Here is a 20,103-nt window from a genome sequence, read left to right as displayed (position 1 = left end):
AATGGTGTTGAAACAAAAAATAAATATTGATTTATTTGTATCCTAAAAAGAAAATTACTATCATGTCACTTTGACAACAGAACCAGGCGTTTACTATTTTACTTTACTGTACTTTGATCACAGACTGCATAACGCATAAAACGGCTTTAAAGGGGGCGTTTACAGAAGCTTAGCACAGCTAGAAAAGATAAGATAACGTATAAGTTCATTTAAGGAAACTGTTCTTATATTTCTGCCACCCGTGTTAAGCTTATAACCATGCTGATATATTTTCATTATGTTGGTGGCAGCTAATCGTGTGCCTTTTCCCTAATTACAAACAAAAACCCGATACTTTCCCCTCCAACTGCTAAATGTATTTAATGCTTTTAATTCGAGGTAAAAATCCTTTATACCGTCATAAAGTCCAGAAAGAGCTGAAGAGAGTAAATAAGGCAGCTTAAGCGGAATTGTTGTGTGTTGAATGACACGGACGCATTTGATGTTACACACACGCCTCAGTCTGTCCAATCAGAGGACGCGTCTCGACAACGTAATTCCGTTCATGTGACGAACTGACATGGAAGCCTCCACGCGCATATCTAAACTGTAAAGACACTGACAGCACCCGGCTAACTAGTCTTCTGTTTTCGGTTGTTTTCTGTAGATATGAGGTACCTGCTCCGACTGGGGCACTCGTTTGCCCGCCTTCATGTCCGCTTATGTCACCAAAGTGTTTACAACAGCCACTCCACACCGCAGACAGTGAGGGTGGACCTTGGGGAGAAGTGAGTTGACTTTCGCAGACCTCCGTTCAGTTCAAGTGTTCAACTGTTAGCCAGCAAGACATAACGCTAAACTTATAACGGGTGTTGTAGCCTCTGTCAGTGTGTAGCTAGCTGCTGCTTTGATAGCCTCACTATTACCCGTGTAGCTCTTAAACAAAAACCAGAACAGAGAACTGGGATGTGTTGAAGACGGAATTAAATTACCTGTGAACATGTCAGTGGTTTAGTATCTCATACATTTTGGTATGCTGTGCTCTCGTTGTTTTTGTAGGAAACTTGAGATCTCTTCAGGGAAGTTTGCTAGATTTGCTGATGGATCTGCTGTGGTAAAGGTACAGAAATGTGTCAACACTGCAGCACCTTGAACTTGCTCAGCATCCTCTTTTATCCACATTCTTCATAAATGTTGCTTCTGCTGTTGCTGTTCTACATCCATGCTGTATAAACACCACCTACTGCATGTCTGTCCATCTTTGGATAAAGGATCCGGCCTCTGTTGCTCTTCCTGAGGTTCCTCCCCTATGATAGAGGGATTGTGAAGCCCTGTGACATATGATTTAGGCCTTTAAAAAGTAAAGTTGGCTTGACTTGATTTGACCCTTAAATATTGAACCAAATTAAAATATTACTAGTTAAGTTAGGTTAGTTGTTTCTTCTATAAAATGTCTGAAAATGATGAAAAATGTTGACCAGTGTTTTCTAAATCCCAAGATGATATCCTAAAATGTCTTGTATTGTCCACAACCCAAAGATATTCTGTTTAATATCATAGAAGATATGATATTCACGTATTCACATTTAAGAAGGTTGAATACTTGGTGATTAATTGAATAGTTGACAACTTTAATTGATAAATCTTTGCAGCTGTAGTGTATATTTTTCTCTATAAACATGTGGAACTACTGCTTACGATGTAGTGAATTTAAATGATATTTTTCATTAACCTGTTCCATCTCTTTTTGAAGCTGGGAGAGACGTCTGTGATGGTGACTGCTGTGAGCAAAACCAAACCTTCTCCATCTCAGTTTATGCCTCTTGTGGTATGTTCTCAAACATAACTGTAAAATTCTCAACCTTCGCTGTGTGGGAAGTAATGTAAATGTATTTGGTAGAAGCATTGCGGGTTGTCTCGTGAATGAACGCCCCCTTTAATTAACAGGTTGACTACAGACAGAAAGCAGCTGCAGCAGGTCGAATCCCCACCAACTATTTGAGGCGAGAGCTCGGCACCACTGACAACGAGATCCTCACCAGCAGACTGATAGGTGACTTGATAAGAATGTGTCTTATTTTATTTATAACTTGATGTTGACTTTAGTGCTTTCACTGACAGTTCCTCATGTTTCTGTTGCTCAGACAGGTCAATTAGACCACTGTTCCCTCCTGGTTACTTTTATGACACTCAGGTCAGTTCAGTTTGAAATTGTTTTCACCATTATCTTTTGCTATCTTTTGTTTTTTGAACTAAAATTAGATTAATTTGTATTTGTCTCCTATGTCTTGTGTATGTCTGAAGGTCCTTTGTAACCTGCTGGCAGTTGATGGTGTCAATGCTCCCGATGTGCTGGCTATAAATGCAGGTGAGTTAAATCTCAGACATCCTTATTTTCACAAGGTAAAGTTTTCTCTTTTAAACCCTTGGCTAAAATGACGTTTTCTTCCATTAAAGCTTCTGCTGCTCTGGCCCTGTCCGACATCCCCTGGAATGGACCCATAGGTGAGGAACACACAACAGATTTAGGCCTGTTGACATATAATTAGAATTTTTAACCTTCAGTCCTGGTTTTCACTCATCTGTCCAATTTCAATTATTGTACATTTCTTTGAAAACTAGCTTGGGACTCCATGTGTGTTTGTGTTTTTACAGGAGCTGTGCGTATGGGCATTGTAGACGGAGAGTTGCTGGTCAACCCCACCAGGGCAGAGATGTCTTCCAGCAGTCTCAACCTGATTGTGGCCGGAGCCCTTGGCAGCCAAGTGGGTAAGTTGGCAACAGAAGCTCAGAGGTTTATTTACTGAAAAAACTTCAAAGGTCCAGTCTGTAAGATGTAGAGGTAAGGTGAGAGGTAGAGAGGTGTAGATGTAATAAAATCTGTTGTCAAATTATCACAGAAGTGGAAATTATAAATGTAAAAAAAAATATTATCTATCACATTTTCTTCTTACTTGACTCAGAAATACTTTACTTAGGTATAGATGTCATCAGCAACAAATGTGCTTAACATCTGCAATTGTCAGGTCAGGTTATTAATTAGCCTATCGCATCATACGCCACTTTCTTTAATGTGACTGTCTGCCAGTGATGATTGAGGCATCAGGTGAGAACGTGCTGCAGCAGGACTTTTGCCAGGCGGTGAAGCTGGGAGTCAAACACAGCCAGCAGATCATACTGGCCATCCAACAGCTGGTGCGAGAGCGTAAGGTCACCAAGCGCACTCCGATCAAGGTCTTCTCAGCCCCAACTGACATGGTGGAGCATGCTCGGCAGTAAGACCAGTGATGATACTGTTTTCCATAGTTTCACTTGGAATGTATTTAGATATGATTTCCTTCCAGCAATTAAAAAAAAAATGAATTGTTTGTAAATGAGACAAATCCAGTCGATATTCTTGTGATGGTTAACCTACTGGGAACCTTGATGGAGCAGTATCTGAGCATAATTTCTCATAATTGCGTGAAAAATATATCATTCATATAGTTTTATCTCTTAGTAATGACTTGTTTTTCCTTTTCTTCTTTGCAGATTAGCTTCTGAGAGGATCTATGCTGTTTTCACTAATTACACTTACGATAAGGTAAGGTTCTCTCACAACATCATGTGGCCATTTTGAGCCCATTTTAGCAAGTATTCAGTTTTCTGTTTCTGTGGATCAAATTATTTTAAAGCAGCCAGAATCACTGATGTGTTTCTTCTCTGTGATCTGAAAATATTTATGTTTTTCAGGAGTTTCAGATTATTACAACATTAATCATATCACTATCTCGTCTTAGATTTCAAGAGATGAAGCCATCAACAAAGTTCGACTAGAAACTGAAGAGAACCTAAAAGGTAGAATATCTTCATGTTGCATGGAAACAATTTTAAGTTGGCTTGGTTTCAAATATTGGTGCACAATCATTTTTTTCTATTCATTATGTTTAAATTCAATCGAGTCTGTGTGTTATTTGTCAGCTGAAATAGTGTCAATTCATGTCTTCCACGTGTAGAAAAATTCCCACAGGCTGAGCCCTTTGAGGTCATTGAGTCCTTCAACACAGTGAGCAAAGATGTCTTCCGCAATTTAGTGCTTAATGAGTACAAGAGGTGAGTCCATGGTGAAATGAATGTATAATGTATCATGACACATGATGGACCTCTGTAAATGATGCAAAACTTTTTGTTGTAGGTGTGATGGGAGGGAGCTGACTTCTTTAAGGAACATTTCCTGTGATGTCGACCTCTTTAAACCGCTGCATGGCTCGGCTCTGTTCCAGAGAGGACAAACACAGGTAGGTACAGAGCAGGAAGGCCACAGTAATTTTGTGAAAGAAGAATATCATTGTACCCATTTTTTTAAAGAGATGGAAGACTAATGTTTGTTGGTTATATCTGGGTGTTTGACTTCCTAAAGTGTTTATGGAGTCGAGAAATTAGATTTTACTGTGGAAAAAGCCTTTTATTTAACACTTTAACTTTCTTTCCCCGTAGGTGCTGTCCAGTGTCACATTTGATTCCCTGGAATCCAGTATTAAAGCAGACCCGATCACCACAGCTTTGAGGTAACATTAATCTGCACATTCATGTGTTAACATTATGAGGACAGTTCAGGCAGAGGTTTTCAAGTTAAAAATGTCAAACATATGCTGCTTTCAGCTTATTAAAAGTCATGATTTGCTGCTTTTCTTTGTCATTCATGATAGTAAATGAAGAGTGTTTGGGTTTTTAAGGTTGGTTTGAAAAAAAGAGGCAATTTGAAGACTTCACTTTGGGCTCTTGGATATTGCAATGACCTTTTTTCACAATTTGTTTTAGATTTTATAGACAAAACGATTAATCAAATTAATAGTAGCAGCCATATTTTCCTGTCTGTATCTGAATGGCATGACATACAGTACATGACATGTATTGTCTTATGTGGTAGCCTAAATTGTCCACACAGATTAAAATAAACCATTGAAAGGGTTTTCATTCATTTTCTTTCTGCAGTGGCATCAAAGGCAAAAACTTCATGCTTCATTATGAAGTGAGTAAAATGCTGTTTTCTTTTTTAAAGTCACATTGAATATCAGGTATATGATTTTGTATTCCTTAGTTTAGTTTTCAAGGTAAACTTGAAATCAACATTGCCTTTATTACAGTTCCCTCCATATGCAACCAATGAGATTGGGAAGATGGGAGGCATCAACAGGAGAGAGCTTGGACATGGTTTGTAGTCATTGTCTTCATTCCCATCAAGAACTTCATGGACAAAGACTGTAAATGTGGATGTGTTTGTTGATGTTTGTGTTTATCTAAAGGGGCCCTGGCTGAGAAAGCTCTGAGACCAGTCATTCCTAAAGACTTCCCTTTCACTATCAGGGTCACTGCTGAGGTGCTGGAGTCAAACGGTGAGTTTGGTGACGCAGTTTTCACGTTTTTAAAACAATACTGTCACCACAGGAAATCTATTTATTGTCTAGCAGGATGTCTGAGACAGGAACATGGGGTTACAATGTCTGACAGCCTATTGCTGTATTTCCCTTCCTCTCCCTATATCCACCTCTTTATGTTCTTTCAGGTTCCTCCTCAATGGCTTCAGCGTGTGGAGGCAGCCTTGCACTGATGGATGCAGGTACCACTACCATAATGTCTGTTGTCATTTTGTCTGTTCTTATTTTTACTTGAATGTACTATAAGGAGTTCTTAACTGATTAACAGTTTCAACTTAATTTAAAGCAAATCGACACTATTTAAATATTGATATATAGGACATATTAAGGTTTGCTTTGGTGTTTCAATGCACATAATAAGGTGAAGTTGTGTGATGATATGTAGCTAATATGTCTAAATTTGTGTCTTCCAGGTGTGCCCATCTCTTCTCCTGTTGCAGGTGTAGCAGTGGGCCTCATCTCCAAGGCTGTTCCAGGGAAACCTGATGAGATCCAAGACTACAGATTACTAACTGATATTCTGGTATGGAGTACAACTGTAGCTAGTGTGTGACCAACTTTGTTATGTTGGAGATGTTGAATATGAGCTAATTGTTATTTTCTAAACAGGGAATAGAGGATTACCTTGGAGACATGGACTTCAAATTAGCAGGAACAAACAAGGGCATCACTGCGTTACAGGTACTAGGAAGTTGGCTCATTCTGTAGCTGAAAGGGGTGGAAAATGAGATAAATTTACTTACTATTTTATACATCTTTATTTAACCTCCAGGCTGACGTAAAGATCCCAGGTTTGCCTCTGAAGGTGGTCATGGAGGCCATCCAACAGGCCACTGGTAAGCTCAAAAGAACAAAGTTTTTTTCACAAAAAAATAAAGTGTGTACACATTTTTGGGGGTGGGTTTTAATTACCTTTTGTTTCAATATTATTATGCTCTAGTGGCAAAAAGGGAAATCTTGGGCATCATGAAGAAATGTATAGCAAGCCCCAGAGGGACTAGGAAGGAGAATGGACCTGTTGTTGGTAAGATTTGTGTTTGAACATAAATTTGAGTTCACACATTTTGAAGGAAGAGGATCATTGATGTGCACGAGTTCATTCTTTCCTCAGAAAATGTCCGGGTGCCTGTTTCCAAGCGAGCACGCTTTGTTGGTCCAGGAGGTTACAACCTTCGCAGACTACAAGCTGAAACGGGTAACGTGTAGTCTGAAATTAATATTTAACTGAATAAGAAAACCAACCAAAAACATGACGTCTTTGTGATTGAAGTACAGTTTTGTCGTTTTATTAAAAGTGTCTGTGTTGCTGCACAGCACAGACACTTTTAACAGAATGTTGTAACTGGAGATTTGTTTTTTCCTCTTAAGGTGTGACAATTAGTCAGGTGGACGAGGAGACTTTCTCTGTGTTCGCTCCAACGCCGGGAGCCATGAGTGAAGCCCAAGAATTCATCACTGACGTCTGCAAGGATGATGTGAGTCTCCAACACTTGTAAATGCACACAGATGTTTGCATGTGTATATATACACTATGTGCATTAACATACTTGTATATTTCTGTCCTGTGTTGCAGCAAGAACAGCAGCTGGAGTTTGGCGCCATCTACACTGCCACCATCACTGAGATAAGGTAAACTATTACAGTGCATGTAAAACAGTATTTGTTACCAGTCATTAGCAATCAATTTTATCACACTGTCTAGCAGAATTTTATTCATGTTCTCCATGAATACCGAAATCAAATTATGAATAAATCAAACCTCAAACAGCTTCTGAAGTCTTTTCCTGCTCTGCTTCAGGGACATTGGTGTGATGGTAAAACTTTATCCCAACATGAGTGCTGTCCTGCTGCACAACTCACAACTGGACCACAAACGGGTCAGAACATTTCCCTCTGCGTACTGTTTGCATTCATGTCCATGTTCCTCTTTGGATTTTGGAGGGTAAATTCTCTGTATTTTCTTTTTTTAGATCAAACATCCAAGTGCTTTGGGATTAGAGGTGGGACAGCAGATACAGGTATGTGTCAATAACTACAAACTGTGTTTTTCAAAGTCGCCTCCTGTGTTTACATTCTGGGCTCACCTTCTCTGCCAACAGGTCAAGTACTTTGGACGGGACCCAACAGACGGAAGAATGAGACTTTCACGGAAGGTGCTCCAGTCCCCTGCAGCAACTCTCGTCAAGACAATGAGTGAGAAACAGAGCATCTCCATGGGTTCAAGCAACAGCCACACGGACAGCACTGGTTTGTGACACATCAGGCTAACTGCTGGCTTTGCAACCAAAGTGGATTTAAACTTTGGTTTAAACCAAGAGCATCAGATCCAGTGCTGTACATAAGGAGGTTTACCCTGCTGCTGTGGTGGGTATGGACTTGGTTAAATCGCACTGGAGTGGACTGCAGCTCATCACAAAACAGTGTCCTGGTGTCATTGTGCTTCAATGAATGTGCACAAACTGAATGAGCACTTGGATAAGAACGAGCAGTGGACACACATTTTCAAATATTATAAATCTGTTGTATTTTTAAGTATCTCCTTGTATGGTGTCTTGTTTTCAGATTTGCCAACTCAGCTAGCATTGACAGCATCAAGCATAAGGGGGTGATATTCTCTTTCAGTTTCATCTATCACAGTGATCTAGCAGCTTTTACCCAACAGACACAATGCGATCTAACAATGTTTTTTTTAATTCATGTGTGTGATAACACTGCCTCTTGTGTGTATGGAATTTACCACATGTTTGGTGTTCACTGTGGCACTGTGTCGTCTGTCAAGATCAAGATAAGGAGAAAGAAGGAAAAGTGGGAGAGCTTTTGTTATATTTCCCTTTTATGTTGTGCACATAAAATTTATAAATAAAACAATGTTGGCTTTGTAGTGTTAAAATTCACAAACATTTTGAGCAGAAAACATGCACACATATGTCCATCCACAAATTGTACTCAACGTGAAAAAGATCCAATACAACCAGTCAAAATGGAAAAACCATGAAACCAGTCGTAGTAAAAGTAGAATTACCTCTTAGACTATAAGAAAAACAGGTTACATTTAGCAACCATTGACCAGGCATTGATAGTGACACTATGTTAAGTTTGAAATCATCTTCCACCCACAGCCTGGAGCAGGCCTAGTCATTTTACCACTGTAATTCACAGCAGCAAAGACCTCATCACTAATTGTAAGTCCCATGAAGACACCTGCTTGACATCCAAGATACAAAATTCAAGATAACTTTATCCGTCCCTCTAGAAATTTGTCCCGGACATAAAGGTTGCAGCGTAAAAGATACAATATAGTGCTGTTACAGGCATAGAGAACAGACACGTGCAATCCTTACTTTATTCAGGTACATGCAACGCAGCCTCTCTTCATACCGTCCTTGTGCCCTGAGCTGAGGAGATTCACTGATAAATATCTTTTCTGGTACCTTTTCCTGAATTTGATTGGAAACCTGTAGCGTCAATCTGATGGGAGCAGTTCGTTTTCTGAATACCCATTACTTTCATTGCTGTTTGGACCTGTCAGTTTATTTGTGATTTTAACTTAGTTGATATGCTACCATACCATATTCCCTGATGTAATTTACTCTGTCAACGCACGATAAAATAACATCATTACCTGCTGCGCAACCCTAAAAATGTCATGTGTAGGGTTCAGCCAGTGGGCTCCTAAATACTCAGATGGTGAAGGACAGATTCTTACATCAATGAGACTTCCACCCCTAAGGCACAGAAAATTGGGTAATACCCATGACAGGAACTGCTGTGTCACACTGACTGGACCTGCTGCCCCACTGGTTTGTCTGATAGACTGAAGAATTGTTTACTTAAATAATTATTTTGCCTCTAGCAGAATTCGTAGCTCACTTAAATTTATGATTTAACACTAACCCCATCACAGAAATATGCACCAGATTAAGAGGGTGAAAACTGAAATAAATTTTAATACTATGAATTACTCTCTGAATGCAGATACTCTTCCATTTGACATATGTTATTGAAGTACTTACTGCAACATGGGTTTTTTTTTTCTAGGCTGGAGGACATTCAGGATGCTCAATATCTGTACTCATAAACTGAAGTGGTATTAAAATTATGTGTGTGTCTGTTTGTCTTACTGGTCTGATGGGCAGGTGCTGGAAAAAGCTTCATGTTTGGTCCTAGAGCTTAATAAATTCAGAAATACAGTAAAAATAATACGGAGAACTGTTATTTATTGGTTTATTGATTTAAACCATTTTAATTTGAATATGAGTTTTAACAATGGTGCAAGACTGTCATTGTTTCAATTAAGTAGGTAGTACACTACTCAGAATTACTTAGGGATATTGGGATATGGGTGCATATATGCATGTGCATGGATATGCAATAAAAGTCAAATGAAATGTGTTGCACTATTTGGGGGGGGGGGGGGGGCAGAAATATTCACAAAACACAAAATAAAAATCCAGATATGTCATAAAATAAACAGGTGAGACACTAAAATATCTAATTTTGAGTATTGTTATAGCTACTGTTGTAAAAGCAGCTAAAAGAAAAGGCTTACTGTTATGTACGAGTCACCTGCAGGTAACTGTTGCTGCTGTTCCCTTCGGTGCCGATAGGTGGCGCGTTGATCTTGTGCTGCTGCGGTTCCCATTGGATGATGTCGCTCGGAGGAGGAGACCCCGCGGCAGTTAGCGCTTGATTGACGTCGAAGAAGAAAAAGAACACAAGATCGGATTACAAGATGGCGGTCTGTGGACGTTAGCAAGAAGGCCGTTAGAGTTGTTGTGTTCTCTGTGAATTTTCCTGTTTAACATTAGGCCTCCTGTTGAGTTGTTTCACATCGTTAACGTAATGTGTTTATGAAGTAGCTACTGATATATTGTGACTGATATAGTGAACTTCACTTAGACGTGCATGTTTTGTAACATGCGGGTGGAAACAAAGTTAACAGGTCGAGGGTAGGAAAACACCAGACGGGGTGAGGTGATAGCTTGTTAGCAGCTAGCTAGCCTGCTAGCTCCGACTCGGTTAACCATGTCGGACACTCGGCGGCGAGTGAAAGTGTACACGCTAAACGAGGATCGGCAGTGGGACGATCGGGGTACCGGACACGTTTCGTCTACCTTTGTTGAACGGCTAGGTGGGGTGGTATCATTATTAGTTCGGGCCGAATCAGACGGTAAGTTCCCATTTAGCATAGCCGCATTGACGTTACGTTGGCTAGCGTTAGCATGCTAATTCCTGGTTGTTCGGACATAATGATACAGTTGGCTATTATCTACACTTTGTGGACTTACTTGGCTTTTTTATTTTTGATTATCATGTAGCATTTGGAGCCAGTCGTTTCAGACTGCTCGAACAACCAGTATTGACACTGTTATTAGATAAAAGACAATCATTTATGGAATAGCTTAGTGCTAGCAAAGCCCGTTGCTTTAGCAGGCGACGGTGATCTCCGTAGCATGGGGGGCCTTCAAAGTCTAGTCTTAAACGTACAAACTTGTTATTACTCAGGATCATAAACCATTACGTGTTCATTCAAACATCATGTAAAAGTTATTAACAATGGAAATGGGCTATCGGTGGCTAATTAGCCCTGCTGATGTTAGTTTCAAGTTTTCTATTTTATATAACATTGTTTTATACACGTTTCACATTGTCCTTTTAACGCTGAATACTCAGAACTAGGCCAATTAAGTGATCTTAACTTCCAAGAATATGTTATCATTGGTTAATCTTTGTTCTGATACTTCACAGTGGCTCTAAAGTGAAAACTTACCCAAGTCTTTGTGTTTTAGGATCACTACTGTTGGAGTCGAAGATAAGCCCGAATACCGCATATCAGAAACAGCAGGTAAGAATAGATTGGATCAACTCAAATCTCTCACTCAACTCAAATCCCAAAATTATGAGCCAGAGTGTTATATTTGACTCTTTACAGTATGAGACTTGTTGCAGGACAATTACTGCTACCATGATGCAGTGCACACAATGGGAATTTACCATCAGGTCCGATTGTAAACCTTGGAACAAGTAGCTAATAGACATATCACATCATCAAACTTGTTGTTCATATTTTTCATAGTGAGAACCATGATCAATATTTGTGACAGAAATGTGGCAGTGTTTTTGAGTTTGGAAAAACAGATCTGAGCCAAGTGTTTCATGCATGCTGTTGATAAAGTTATCTAATTCATTTTTTTAAAGGACTTGCATGAAAGTGCCTGTCTGTGTTTAGCTAATATGTGTTCTTTTAAATTTGACCTTTCTGTCTGAACAACTGTGTGTGAATATGATAAGTACATTTTGATGTTTCTTTCTCCTTCTTCCAGGACACACTGATTGTCTGGTCGGAAGCAGATAATTATGACCTTGCCCTAAGTTTCCAGGAAAAGGCTGGCTGCGATGAGATCTGGGAGAAGATTTGCCAGGTAACATCATTCCTCTTTTACCAAAGTTTTGTGCATTGTTTAAAAATGTTTGTTCACTGGAGGGTACACAAACAGCAGCGGTGCAGGTCTAGTTGTGTAAAAATCTTTGACACTGCCACAAGGTAATCAATACTTACAGTTCTTTCCTTTGTATTTACCTACAATTTATTGCCCAGGTTCAAGGCAAGGACCCTGCCCTGGACATCACCCAGGACCCCATTGATGAGTCGGAGGAGGAGCGCTTTGAGGAGATTCCAGAGACAAGCCACCTGGTGGAGCTCCCTCCATGTGAACTAAGCCGACTGGAGGAGATAGCTGATCTGGTCACCTCTGTCCTGTCTTCGCCCATCCGGAGGGAAAAACTTGCTCTGGCCCTGGTGAGCGAGGGCTACATCAAGAAACTCCTGGGTCTCTTCAGAGTATGTGAGGACCTGGACAACAGGGAAGGCCTACATCACCTCTATGAGATTGTCCGAGGTGTCTTGTTCCTCAATAAAGCGGCCCTCTTTGAGGTGATGTTCTCTGACGACTGTATCATGGATGTGGTGGGATGCCTTGAGTATGACCCAGCGCTGGTTCAGCCTAAACGGCACCGGGAATTCTTGACCAAGACAGCAAAGTTTAAGGAGGTGATCCCTATCACAGACTCTGAACTGCGGCAGAAGATCCACCAGACCTACCGGGTGCAGTACATCCAGGACATCATCCTGCCCACACCGTCTGTCTTTGAGGAGAACTTCCTGTCCACACTCACCTCCTTCATCTTCTTCAACAAGGTGGAGATTGTCAGTATGCTGCAGGTAAGGATCTAAACCAGGTAATTTGTATTATTCTTTGAGGTACAGTTGTCTTTGTGTAATGCTTTTTTATGTGCCAAATTCAATACCCGTTGACCACTTCTGCATGTACAGTATTTTCCTGAATCTACAGTGTAGTTTGGCTAGTGGTTCATTTTTCATTATGTTGCCACTGACTGAATTTTGTTTGTCAAATGCACGTACAGCCCTTCCTGTGGTTCCCGACAAGAAAATAAACTAAACATTTCTTCTCTTCTATCTTATTTGCATTAATTGAAATCTTAAATAGATGAAATGGGTAAGGATTGTGCTCATCTACCTGTACATGTTGTGATCAAGCAATGCTTATTGTCTCCCAGGAGACTTCTTAATTTATGGTACTTTTGTCCTTTAGTGAAATATGTCTCTCTTGTAATGTGATGATTGACCCATTTAAAAAATGTAAAATAATAAAAAACATTTCTGAAAGGTCATTCAGCCAATGATTTAATGTCCATTTTATTGTTTCTACATGGATGTCAAAATGGAGCTTCTGTTAGGCATGTGTTATTTGAAAAAAAAAATACCATATAATCATTTTCATGATGCTGAGGTTATTCATCCATTTCATGTTTGAGTGTTTAGCATCCAATGATTGTGCTTCTTGGCCAAAGAGAAGTGAAGTGGCTGTCTCTAATGAACCAGGGGTCTCTGTGTTGTTAGAATAGTTCACTTTTTTGATTGTTACTTCTTGGTGCTGCAAAACTTGAGTACAACTGACCAGGATTACGTTTTGTAATCCTCCACTGTTTCTTTATGTATTGTAGCCACTTTCTGAGTCTTGATTTCTTAACCCTGTTTTTCTTGCGTCACAGGAGGATGAGAAATTTCTAACGGAGGTCTTTGCACAGCTCACAGATGAAGCCACAGAGGACAGTAAAAGGAGAGAGCTCGTAAGTCAAAAATTACAAATCTCCAGGCCAGATTATGTTTTTTGTGTTAAAATGCAGATGCAAACAATATCACCATGTTGGCTTTCATTGTTGTGAGAATACATAGTGTTCACTATTACGGTTCTAATATGGTTTTCCATAATGATTTGAATGCAAGTTAAGACATGGTCTAGTTGCTTGTGATACTACAGCTTTGTCAACATTATTCATTCAACATTGAAGGTTCTCACTGAGAGTGAAATAGCAAATCATTCATTCCACGGGTCCTTCCAGTTGTCATTTATTCACTTCAGAAAAAGCTCTACACTGTACAAATGAAACAGCACATTGGGATAATGGAAATGCTCTTAACTCTTTCCCTTTAATGAGACAACTGCTGATTAACCATTATTTTTTTCCTCTAATCCTCAGGTGAACTTTGTCAAGGAATTTTGCGCATTCTCACAAACGTTGCAGCCGCAAAACAGGGACGCTTTCTTCAAAACTCTGGCAAATCTAGGCATTTTACCTGCTCTTGAAATAGTCATGGTAAGTTCCAGGCATTGAATGAATGTGAATGTTCTCAGTAGGTGTCAATAAAACAGTTGTTTTACCGTGTTAAGCCTATAAATGATCAACTCAGAAAACATTTTATGTGTGTGACCTCTCACCTCCTATTTTTCTCCTGTTTAGGGAATGGATGACCTGCAGGTGAGGGCAGCAGCTACAGACATCTTCTCTTACCTGGTGGAATTCAGCCCCTCCATGGTCAGGGAGTTTGTCATGCAGGAGCCACAGCAGACAGACGATGTAAGCATTTAAACATCACTGTTAACAAGCCTGCTTCCACTTTTTAGATGTCAGGCGGTTGTTTGGTTCAGTTCAGGATTGCTTTTATGAAATAATACAAATTTGAAAAAGTTTTATGTATCACAGTAAGGTTGCAACAAAACTAATCATTGAACAGAATATTTCAATTACGTACTGTTGTCAAGTAGGTTGATCTAAATTTGGTGGACTGCCTGATCTGCAAACATACCTTCTCAGTACTTCCCTATACACAAAAGAAGTTGTATAGTCGAATGAATCCACAATCTTTCTTGCCAACAAATGTCCTTCCGTAGGGGAAGGGTTACTTGACTGTCATGCAGTTCATTTGTTTAATTTCTCTTTTAAGCTGACCAAAACTACATCGTTATGACTTAATCTTTTCTGTTTGTGTTTTCTTTTGCTTACAGGATGTTCTGCTGATCAATGTTGTGATCAAGCAGATGATTTGTGACTCTGACCCAGAGTTAGGAGGGGCCGTCCAGCTGATGGGTCTGCTCAGGACGCTCATCGACCCCGAGAACATGCTGGCTTCCACCAATGTAAGCAGAACCAACACACAAAAGAATTCACATAGTGGTGGGCTAGAAAATTGTGTATTGATGGCCAGGATCATCATATTTGTAAGCACACAAGGATAACTGACTTGGTGTTAAACCTGTGTAGCATATCTGTTTTCCCATGTGATGCCTCCAAGACACACTGCGGCCAGCCAGGAAATTGCAAATTCATCCAAATTTGAAACATCAACAGCACATTTCAAAACTTCTTCTCCTTTGTGTCCTTTTAGAAAACTGAGAAGACAGAATTTCTGAGCTTCTTCTACAAGTACTGCATGCATGTCCTGACTGCTCCTCTGCTGGCCAACACAGCACATGACAAAAACTCAAAAGGTAAGCTGAGGACAGAGTTGTCACATAATCTGATCCAAACTGTGTGTTTCAGACTTCAGACAAATAGAGAATTTGACTGATTACTCTGTGTCTTGGCCTTTCAGATCTGCAGGAGGGATCAACTAAGATCAACCCGGTCTGTCCAGGTGAGGGTTGTTTGCTGGAAATGATTATTCTTGGAGTAACTTTATATTTCAGTTTAAATTGAATAACTAAAAAATATCCAGTTTGTGTTTGGAGAATTTGCAGGACTGTAAGAAGTAGTCTGCAGCTTCATTGCATTCATTCGTATCGTCAGGGTGAATAAGCTCTGTTTGTTTTGTGTAGACAACTTCCAGACGGCTCAGCTGCTGGCACTGATCCTGGAGCTTCTGACCTTCTGTGTGGAGCACCACACATACCACATCAAGACCTACATCATGAACAAAGACCTGCTCAGGAGAGTGCTGGTGCTCATGAACTCAAAACACACCTTCCTGGCTCTTTGTAAGTCACAGTGATTCATACACACATTCAACACCTCTGCTGCTTTGTCTTTGCCTCTCTAAATGCTCTGTCACAGTTATCAAGTATATGTCATGGGTTTTTCTGTAATCATACTTAACTTCACTGAGGTGTCTGTTTTTGTCCAAGGTGCCCTGCGTTTCATGCGCAGGATCATTGGTCTGAAGGATGAGTACTACAACCGCTACATCATCAAAGGGAACTTGTTTGAGCCTGTCATTAACGCCCTGCTGGACAACGGCACCCGATACAACCTCCTCAACTCAGCCATCATTGAGCTCTTTGAGTTCATTAAAGTGGTGAGTAGACGCATAGAACGTACCTCAATGAAAAGTATTCATCAGTGTAGAGTTTGACACTGAAAGGGGATTGTTTGTGGATTTGTTTTCTTTCCAGGAGGACATCAAGTCTCTCATAGCTCACATTGTGGATAACTTCTACAAAGCACTTGAATCCATTGAATACGTCCAGACTTTCAAGGGCCTGAAAGGGCGGTACGAGCAGGAAAAAGACAGGCAGAGTCAGAGACTCAACAGGTCAGTACAGCGATTGGACACAAAGGTGATATTCCTATATCCCTGGTTCCCAATGCTACATTTATCTCCTTTTTTTGTTGATGACTGTACTTCATAAAGCATTTTACCCCCTATAGATATCGCAGAGATGCTCGGTCGTTGGACGAGGATGAGGAGCTGTGGTTCAATGATGACGACGATGACGATGATGGAGAGGCTGTGGAGAAGAGCCGAATGGAGGATGACTTCTCCGACAGCTACGGCAAGTACATGGAAGCCAAAAAAGGTAAGCTGCTCTGGTATTACTGAGTTGTTTGATACGTTTTTCTTTTCATTGCAACAGTGTCTGATACTTACAGTCTCTGTAACTGCAGGAGCTGCCAACGGAGCTAATGGTGCCAACAACAACGGGAAAGCTGCTGCAATCCCACCTGCCTCACCTACCGTCACTCCGAACAACAGTTCAACTTCTTCTGTCAAAACTGTTGCTCTTCCTGCCACACCAGTCGTGAAGGTAATGCGTCTTGAGATCCAGTTATTTACAAACGCACCTGTCAGCAGCTACTTTTTAGTTAACATCACTGCCATAGTTGAACTGTAGAAGTTTCAAAAACTGTTCTGTGTTTGATGATGTTGAAGGCTGAAGTACAAGTTTTTATCATATACCAGAAACAAAAGTTTTTCAATTGTGCGACAGCATGTTTCTAGTTTCATCTCACAGGCGAAGCTGCAGACAGAAGGGAAATAACTAATGCTTCATTAACACAAACACAAAGATCTTAATTTCTCTTGATCATGGTATTCATTTTGTAAATAATACTAGACATTAAGTCAAACATTTGAGCAAGGCTATCAGCTACAACGGAATAGGAATAGTGCAATTAATTAGTGTCTAAGTTTTTTTCCTTTTTGATTGGACCCAATGTTTTCAGAAGATTTTACACTCCTAGACAGCAAGCGTATTTCTTCCTCAAGTATAAATGAAAACTGATCCTGATGGACAGACAGCACCTATAGGAATTTGTTTTTTGCCTGGCTTGTAGGGCTGCAACTAACTATAATTTTCATTGTTGAACAAACTGTCGCTTATTTTCTTGACACTCGATTAGTTGTTTGGTCTATAAAATGTCAGAAAATGGTGGAAAAAATGGCAAACTGTGTTTCCCAAAGCCCAAAATTATGTTTTCAAAATTCTTATTTTGGCCACAGCCCAAAGAGATTTAGTTAACTGCCAAAGAGGAGTAAAGAAACCAGACAATCTTCACATTTAGGAAGCTTAAATCAGAGTTTTCCCTTTTTCTTCAATCAATTATCAAAATAGTTGGTGGCTGATTTAATAGTTGACTAATTGATTAATCCTTGCAACTCTAATGCTTGTCTTTTTTTTTTTGTTGTTTTTCTTCCTTTCCCTTAGACTGCTCTGGTTGGTTTGGTGGACTACCCTGATGATGAGGATGAAGAGGAGGAAGATGAAGAAGAGCAGTCTCCGAGGAAGCGGCCCCGCCTGAGCTCTTAAGGCTGATTGTCCTCTGTTTGATCGTGGCGGACGGACACTGAGTCCCTCCCATCCTCCCTCCTCTGGTCGTCTCATTGGTCCTTGGCCTGCCCGTGCCACCTGTCAGTCTCACTGAGGAGACGGGCAAAGACGAGCTCCCACCTCACTCAGTCCCTCCTGATCTCTGCTCCTCTTTTCTCCCTCGGTGGAAGGAGATGGAGAGCTTCTCTTTTGCAAAGAAAGACAGATCAGTCCGTTCCTTCAGCCCGCTGATTTTACCTCTTCCTTTTTACCAACTGCCTCCTGTAGGAGATCACAAAAACTCTTTTTTCTCACTGACCCTTTGCCAACTCATCACTCCTGTCTCTCATAACACTCTCCTGCTCTCCTCCTGAACAACTTTCTCCTCCTCATTCACCATCCTACGTACCGACCGGAGAGTCTGCAGTGGATATAACGGTGCCAAGGCGGTTCCCAACTCTGCTCTGTTGCTATAGCAACAGCAGCAAGGAAGCTGCGGTACTAAAGCAACCCCGCAGGAACCCTCACACGTCCTCATTTGAACTCTCCCTTCCATCCACGTCGAACCCGAACCAATGAGCTCCAGAGACAAGAGGAAGCCGGAACACATCCAGCCAGTGTACGAACTGTTCAGCAGGCCAGTCAGGCTAGCAGGACTAGCCGTCATAGTTATAGAAAAAGCTTGACTGGCTGAAGTAGTGTGTGCCGCCCTGCCACAGAACTGTTCACTTTTGTCGGGTATAGAGAGATCTAGGCAACATAGAAGAATTACACAAAATGTTGAGAGACAAGGGAGGGGACAGATGACAAAATGTACCAGGATGAACACTCAGCAGTAATGAGATCCAGAGGAGCCGGACTCAAACCTTCAAAAGCCATGGCGTCAGTTTGGCCAAGGCACACACAAAAACACACACGACGTCTCACACACAGGACTGCGTTAGCCAGAAATCCTGTATTTCATGAATTTGTTAAAAAGTACTGTACAGATGTTATTTTTTTTTCTTTTTAATCATTTGCCCCTGATCTGATTTTCAAAGGGGAGACAGATACCTACCTACCTGTGTATTTTTGTTGTTGTTGCACAAAAGGTGGGGTCACTGTTCACCCTTTCAGTCCAGTTCATTTGATTCAATGTAAAATGCAGAGAAGTTGCAAATGCTGGTTTTAAAAATAACGTATTAAAACTGCAGTAAAGTCCTTTTTGCAGCCAACATTTTGAGGATGTCTGGAGTTTTGTATTTTAGTGGATTCAAGGATTTAGTGGCCTCATTATGATGCACACAGACAGTAGCCCGGTTTTTGTTTTGACTGGGTAAAAAGCTGAGCTGCTGGTGTGCTTGGAGTAGATTTATTGCACACTCGTTTCAGGAGGTTCAGCTCTCGGCACCATTCTCTCACACAGATCTCAGGTTCAGAGTTCAATTTGCATCAGAACGAAAAAGGCTTAATCTCGTCTTTGCACTGTAACACTCTATTCCTGAACGTAGAATAATTCCAGTGTGTTGAGCTTTTATCTGAGTTTGAAGGTCCAGAATTGTCAACAAAAGTTTGATCCAGGTCGGAAATATTCAGCTTTGTTCCAGATCAAAAATAAGTTGTAGGGAAAAGTTTTTTTCTCCGTGATTGGATGAGCTGTTTTTTATCAGTTGCGATAAAAGATGATATAATCCCAGAGTCGATGCAGGACAGGCTTTGAATAAAAATGTGGAGTGTTTGAAACACACAACGCACAGGTTTGACAGTGTCAAGGCTATGAAACATTTCAGTGTCGGGTTGAAACATTTCTCGTGTTATATCTTCTCTCCTGGTTTCACCACAAGCACACTGAGAGACGGATGAAGGGAATCAAAAATGACTTGGAAAAACACGCCAGATCAGACTTTTATCTTCAACAAGCAGCAGGGTAGGAGCACAAGTAAGATGATTATTGCCAATGTGCTCTTCAGGAGTTCAGCAGTACGTGAGCGCCGAATTGTCTTTCCTCCTGTCTGAAGCGACACCCAACAAATATGACTGTTTCTGCTCTCCCTTGATGAATTTGTACCAAGTGCATTTACTACCACTATCCATTCTTAACATTTGTATGAATTTATTTGATAAGTTTTGAAATTAAATGTGACCCTGACGTTTAACTTGTGAATCGAGCTTTGTTTTTAATTTACCGATTTGGCAATTGGAGCTTCAAAATTTCTAATTCTGAACTATTCCTTTGAGTTGAGATAGTTGTATTAAATCAAATCTCTCAAACATGAGCCTCGATATTTATAAAAATATTTTATTCGAATTGTAACAGAAAAATGTTAGGATACAAACTTTTA

General features: G+C 40.4%; 2 protein-coding genes and 1 long non-coding RNA gene across 3 annotated transcripts; 2 read left to right on the top strand and 1 right to left on the bottom strand.

Moving 5' to 3' along the window:
- The first annotated feature begins 560 nt into the window (after positions 1–560).
- pnpt1 (polyribonucleotide nucleotidyltransferase 1) lies at positions 561–8,286 on the top strand. Its single transcript, XM_084375714.1, has 28 exons — positions 561–767; positions 1,039–1,099; positions 1,733–1,807; positions 1,927–2,032; positions 2,124–2,173; positions 2,284–2,347; positions 2,437–2,484; positions 2,635–2,748; positions 3,068–3,254; positions 3,511–3,562; positions 3,759–3,816; positions 3,975–4,071; positions 4,154–4,256; positions 4,456–4,526; positions 4,954–4,990; positions 5,106–5,172; positions 5,265–5,354; positions 5,525–5,578; positions 5,810–5,919; positions 6,006–6,077; positions 6,169–6,232; positions 6,337–6,420; positions 6,508–6,591; positions 6,765–6,871; positions 6,970–7,025; positions 7,195–7,273; positions 7,367–7,414; positions 7,496–8,286. The coding sequence occupies exons 1-28, from the start codon at positions 649–651 to the stop codon at positions 7,649–7,651; spliced, it is 2,313 nt and encodes a 770-aa protein (XP_084231840.1). The 5' UTR covers positions 561–648; the 3' UTR covers positions 7,652–8,286.
- Positions 8,008–10,023, bottom strand: LOC311270670. Its single transcript, XR_014624282.1, has 2 exons — positions 9,946–10,023; positions 8,008–9,565 (listed from the first exon to the last, which is right to left on the bottom strand). It is a non-coding gene; the product is annotated as an uncharacterized lncRNA (long non-coding RNA).
- Positions 10,024–10,137: 114 nt separating this feature from the next.
- On the top strand, positions 10,138–19,917 carry ppp4r3b (protein phosphatase 4, regulatory subunit 3B). Its single transcript, XM_084375713.1, has 16 exons — positions 10,138–10,566; positions 11,186–11,241; positions 11,720–11,818; positions 11,995–12,618; positions 13,470–13,547; positions 13,959–14,075; positions 14,220–14,336; positions 14,765–14,896; positions 15,145–15,247; positions 15,352–15,393; positions 15,575–15,733; positions 15,881–16,050; positions 16,148–16,287; positions 16,404–16,552; positions 16,641–16,780; positions 17,681–19,917. Exons 1-16 carry the CDS (start codon positions 10,422–10,424, stop codon positions 17,780–17,782), a joined length of 2,373 nt encoding a protein of 790 aa, XP_084231839.1. The 5' UTR covers positions 10,138–10,421; the 3' UTR covers positions 17,783–19,917.
- Positions 19,918–20,103: the final 186 nt, after the last annotated feature.

The sequence above is a fragment of the Pagrus pagrus genome (genome assembly GCF_965226575.1).
Source record: "Pagrus pagrus genome assembly, chromosome: 15".
NCBI lineage: Eukaryota > Metazoa > Chordata > Actinopteri > Spariformes > Sparidae > Pagrus > Pagrus pagrus.
The sequence above is the reverse complement of the archived record's forward strand: the minus strand, read 5'-3'. Positions and strand labels throughout refer to the sequence as shown.

What these genes read in the sequence shown, in the direction of transcription:
- ppp4r3b (XM_084375713.1), top strand. Translation starts at nt 10,422, where the DNA reads ATGTCGGACACTCGGCGGCGAGTGAAAGTGTACACGCTAAACGAGGAT. An exon ending in AGCCACAGCAGACAGACGAT is followed by an intron (nt 14,337 to 14,764) that starts GTAAGCATTTAA and finishes TTTTGCTTACAG; the next exon opens with GATGTTCTGCTGATCAATGT. An exon ending in CTGCCACACCAGTCGTGAAG is followed by an intron (nt 16,781 to 17,680) that starts GTAATGCGTCTT and finishes CCTTTCCCTTAG; the next exon opens with ACTGCTCTGGTTGGTTTGGT.
- pnpt1 (XM_084375714.1), top strand. Translation starts at nt 649, where the DNA reads ATGAGGTACCTGCTCCGACTGGGGCACTCGTTTGCCCGCCTTCATGTC. An exon ending in AGCCCTTGGCAGCCAAGTGG is followed by an intron (nt 2,749 to 3,067) that starts GTAAGTTGGCAA and finishes ACTGTCTGCCAG; the next exon opens with TGATGATTGAGGCATCAGGT. An exon ending in CAGACTACAAGCTGAAACGG is followed by an intron (nt 6,592 to 6,764) that starts GTAACGTGTAGT and finishes TTTCCTCTTAAG; the next exon opens with GTGTGACAATTAGTCAGGTG.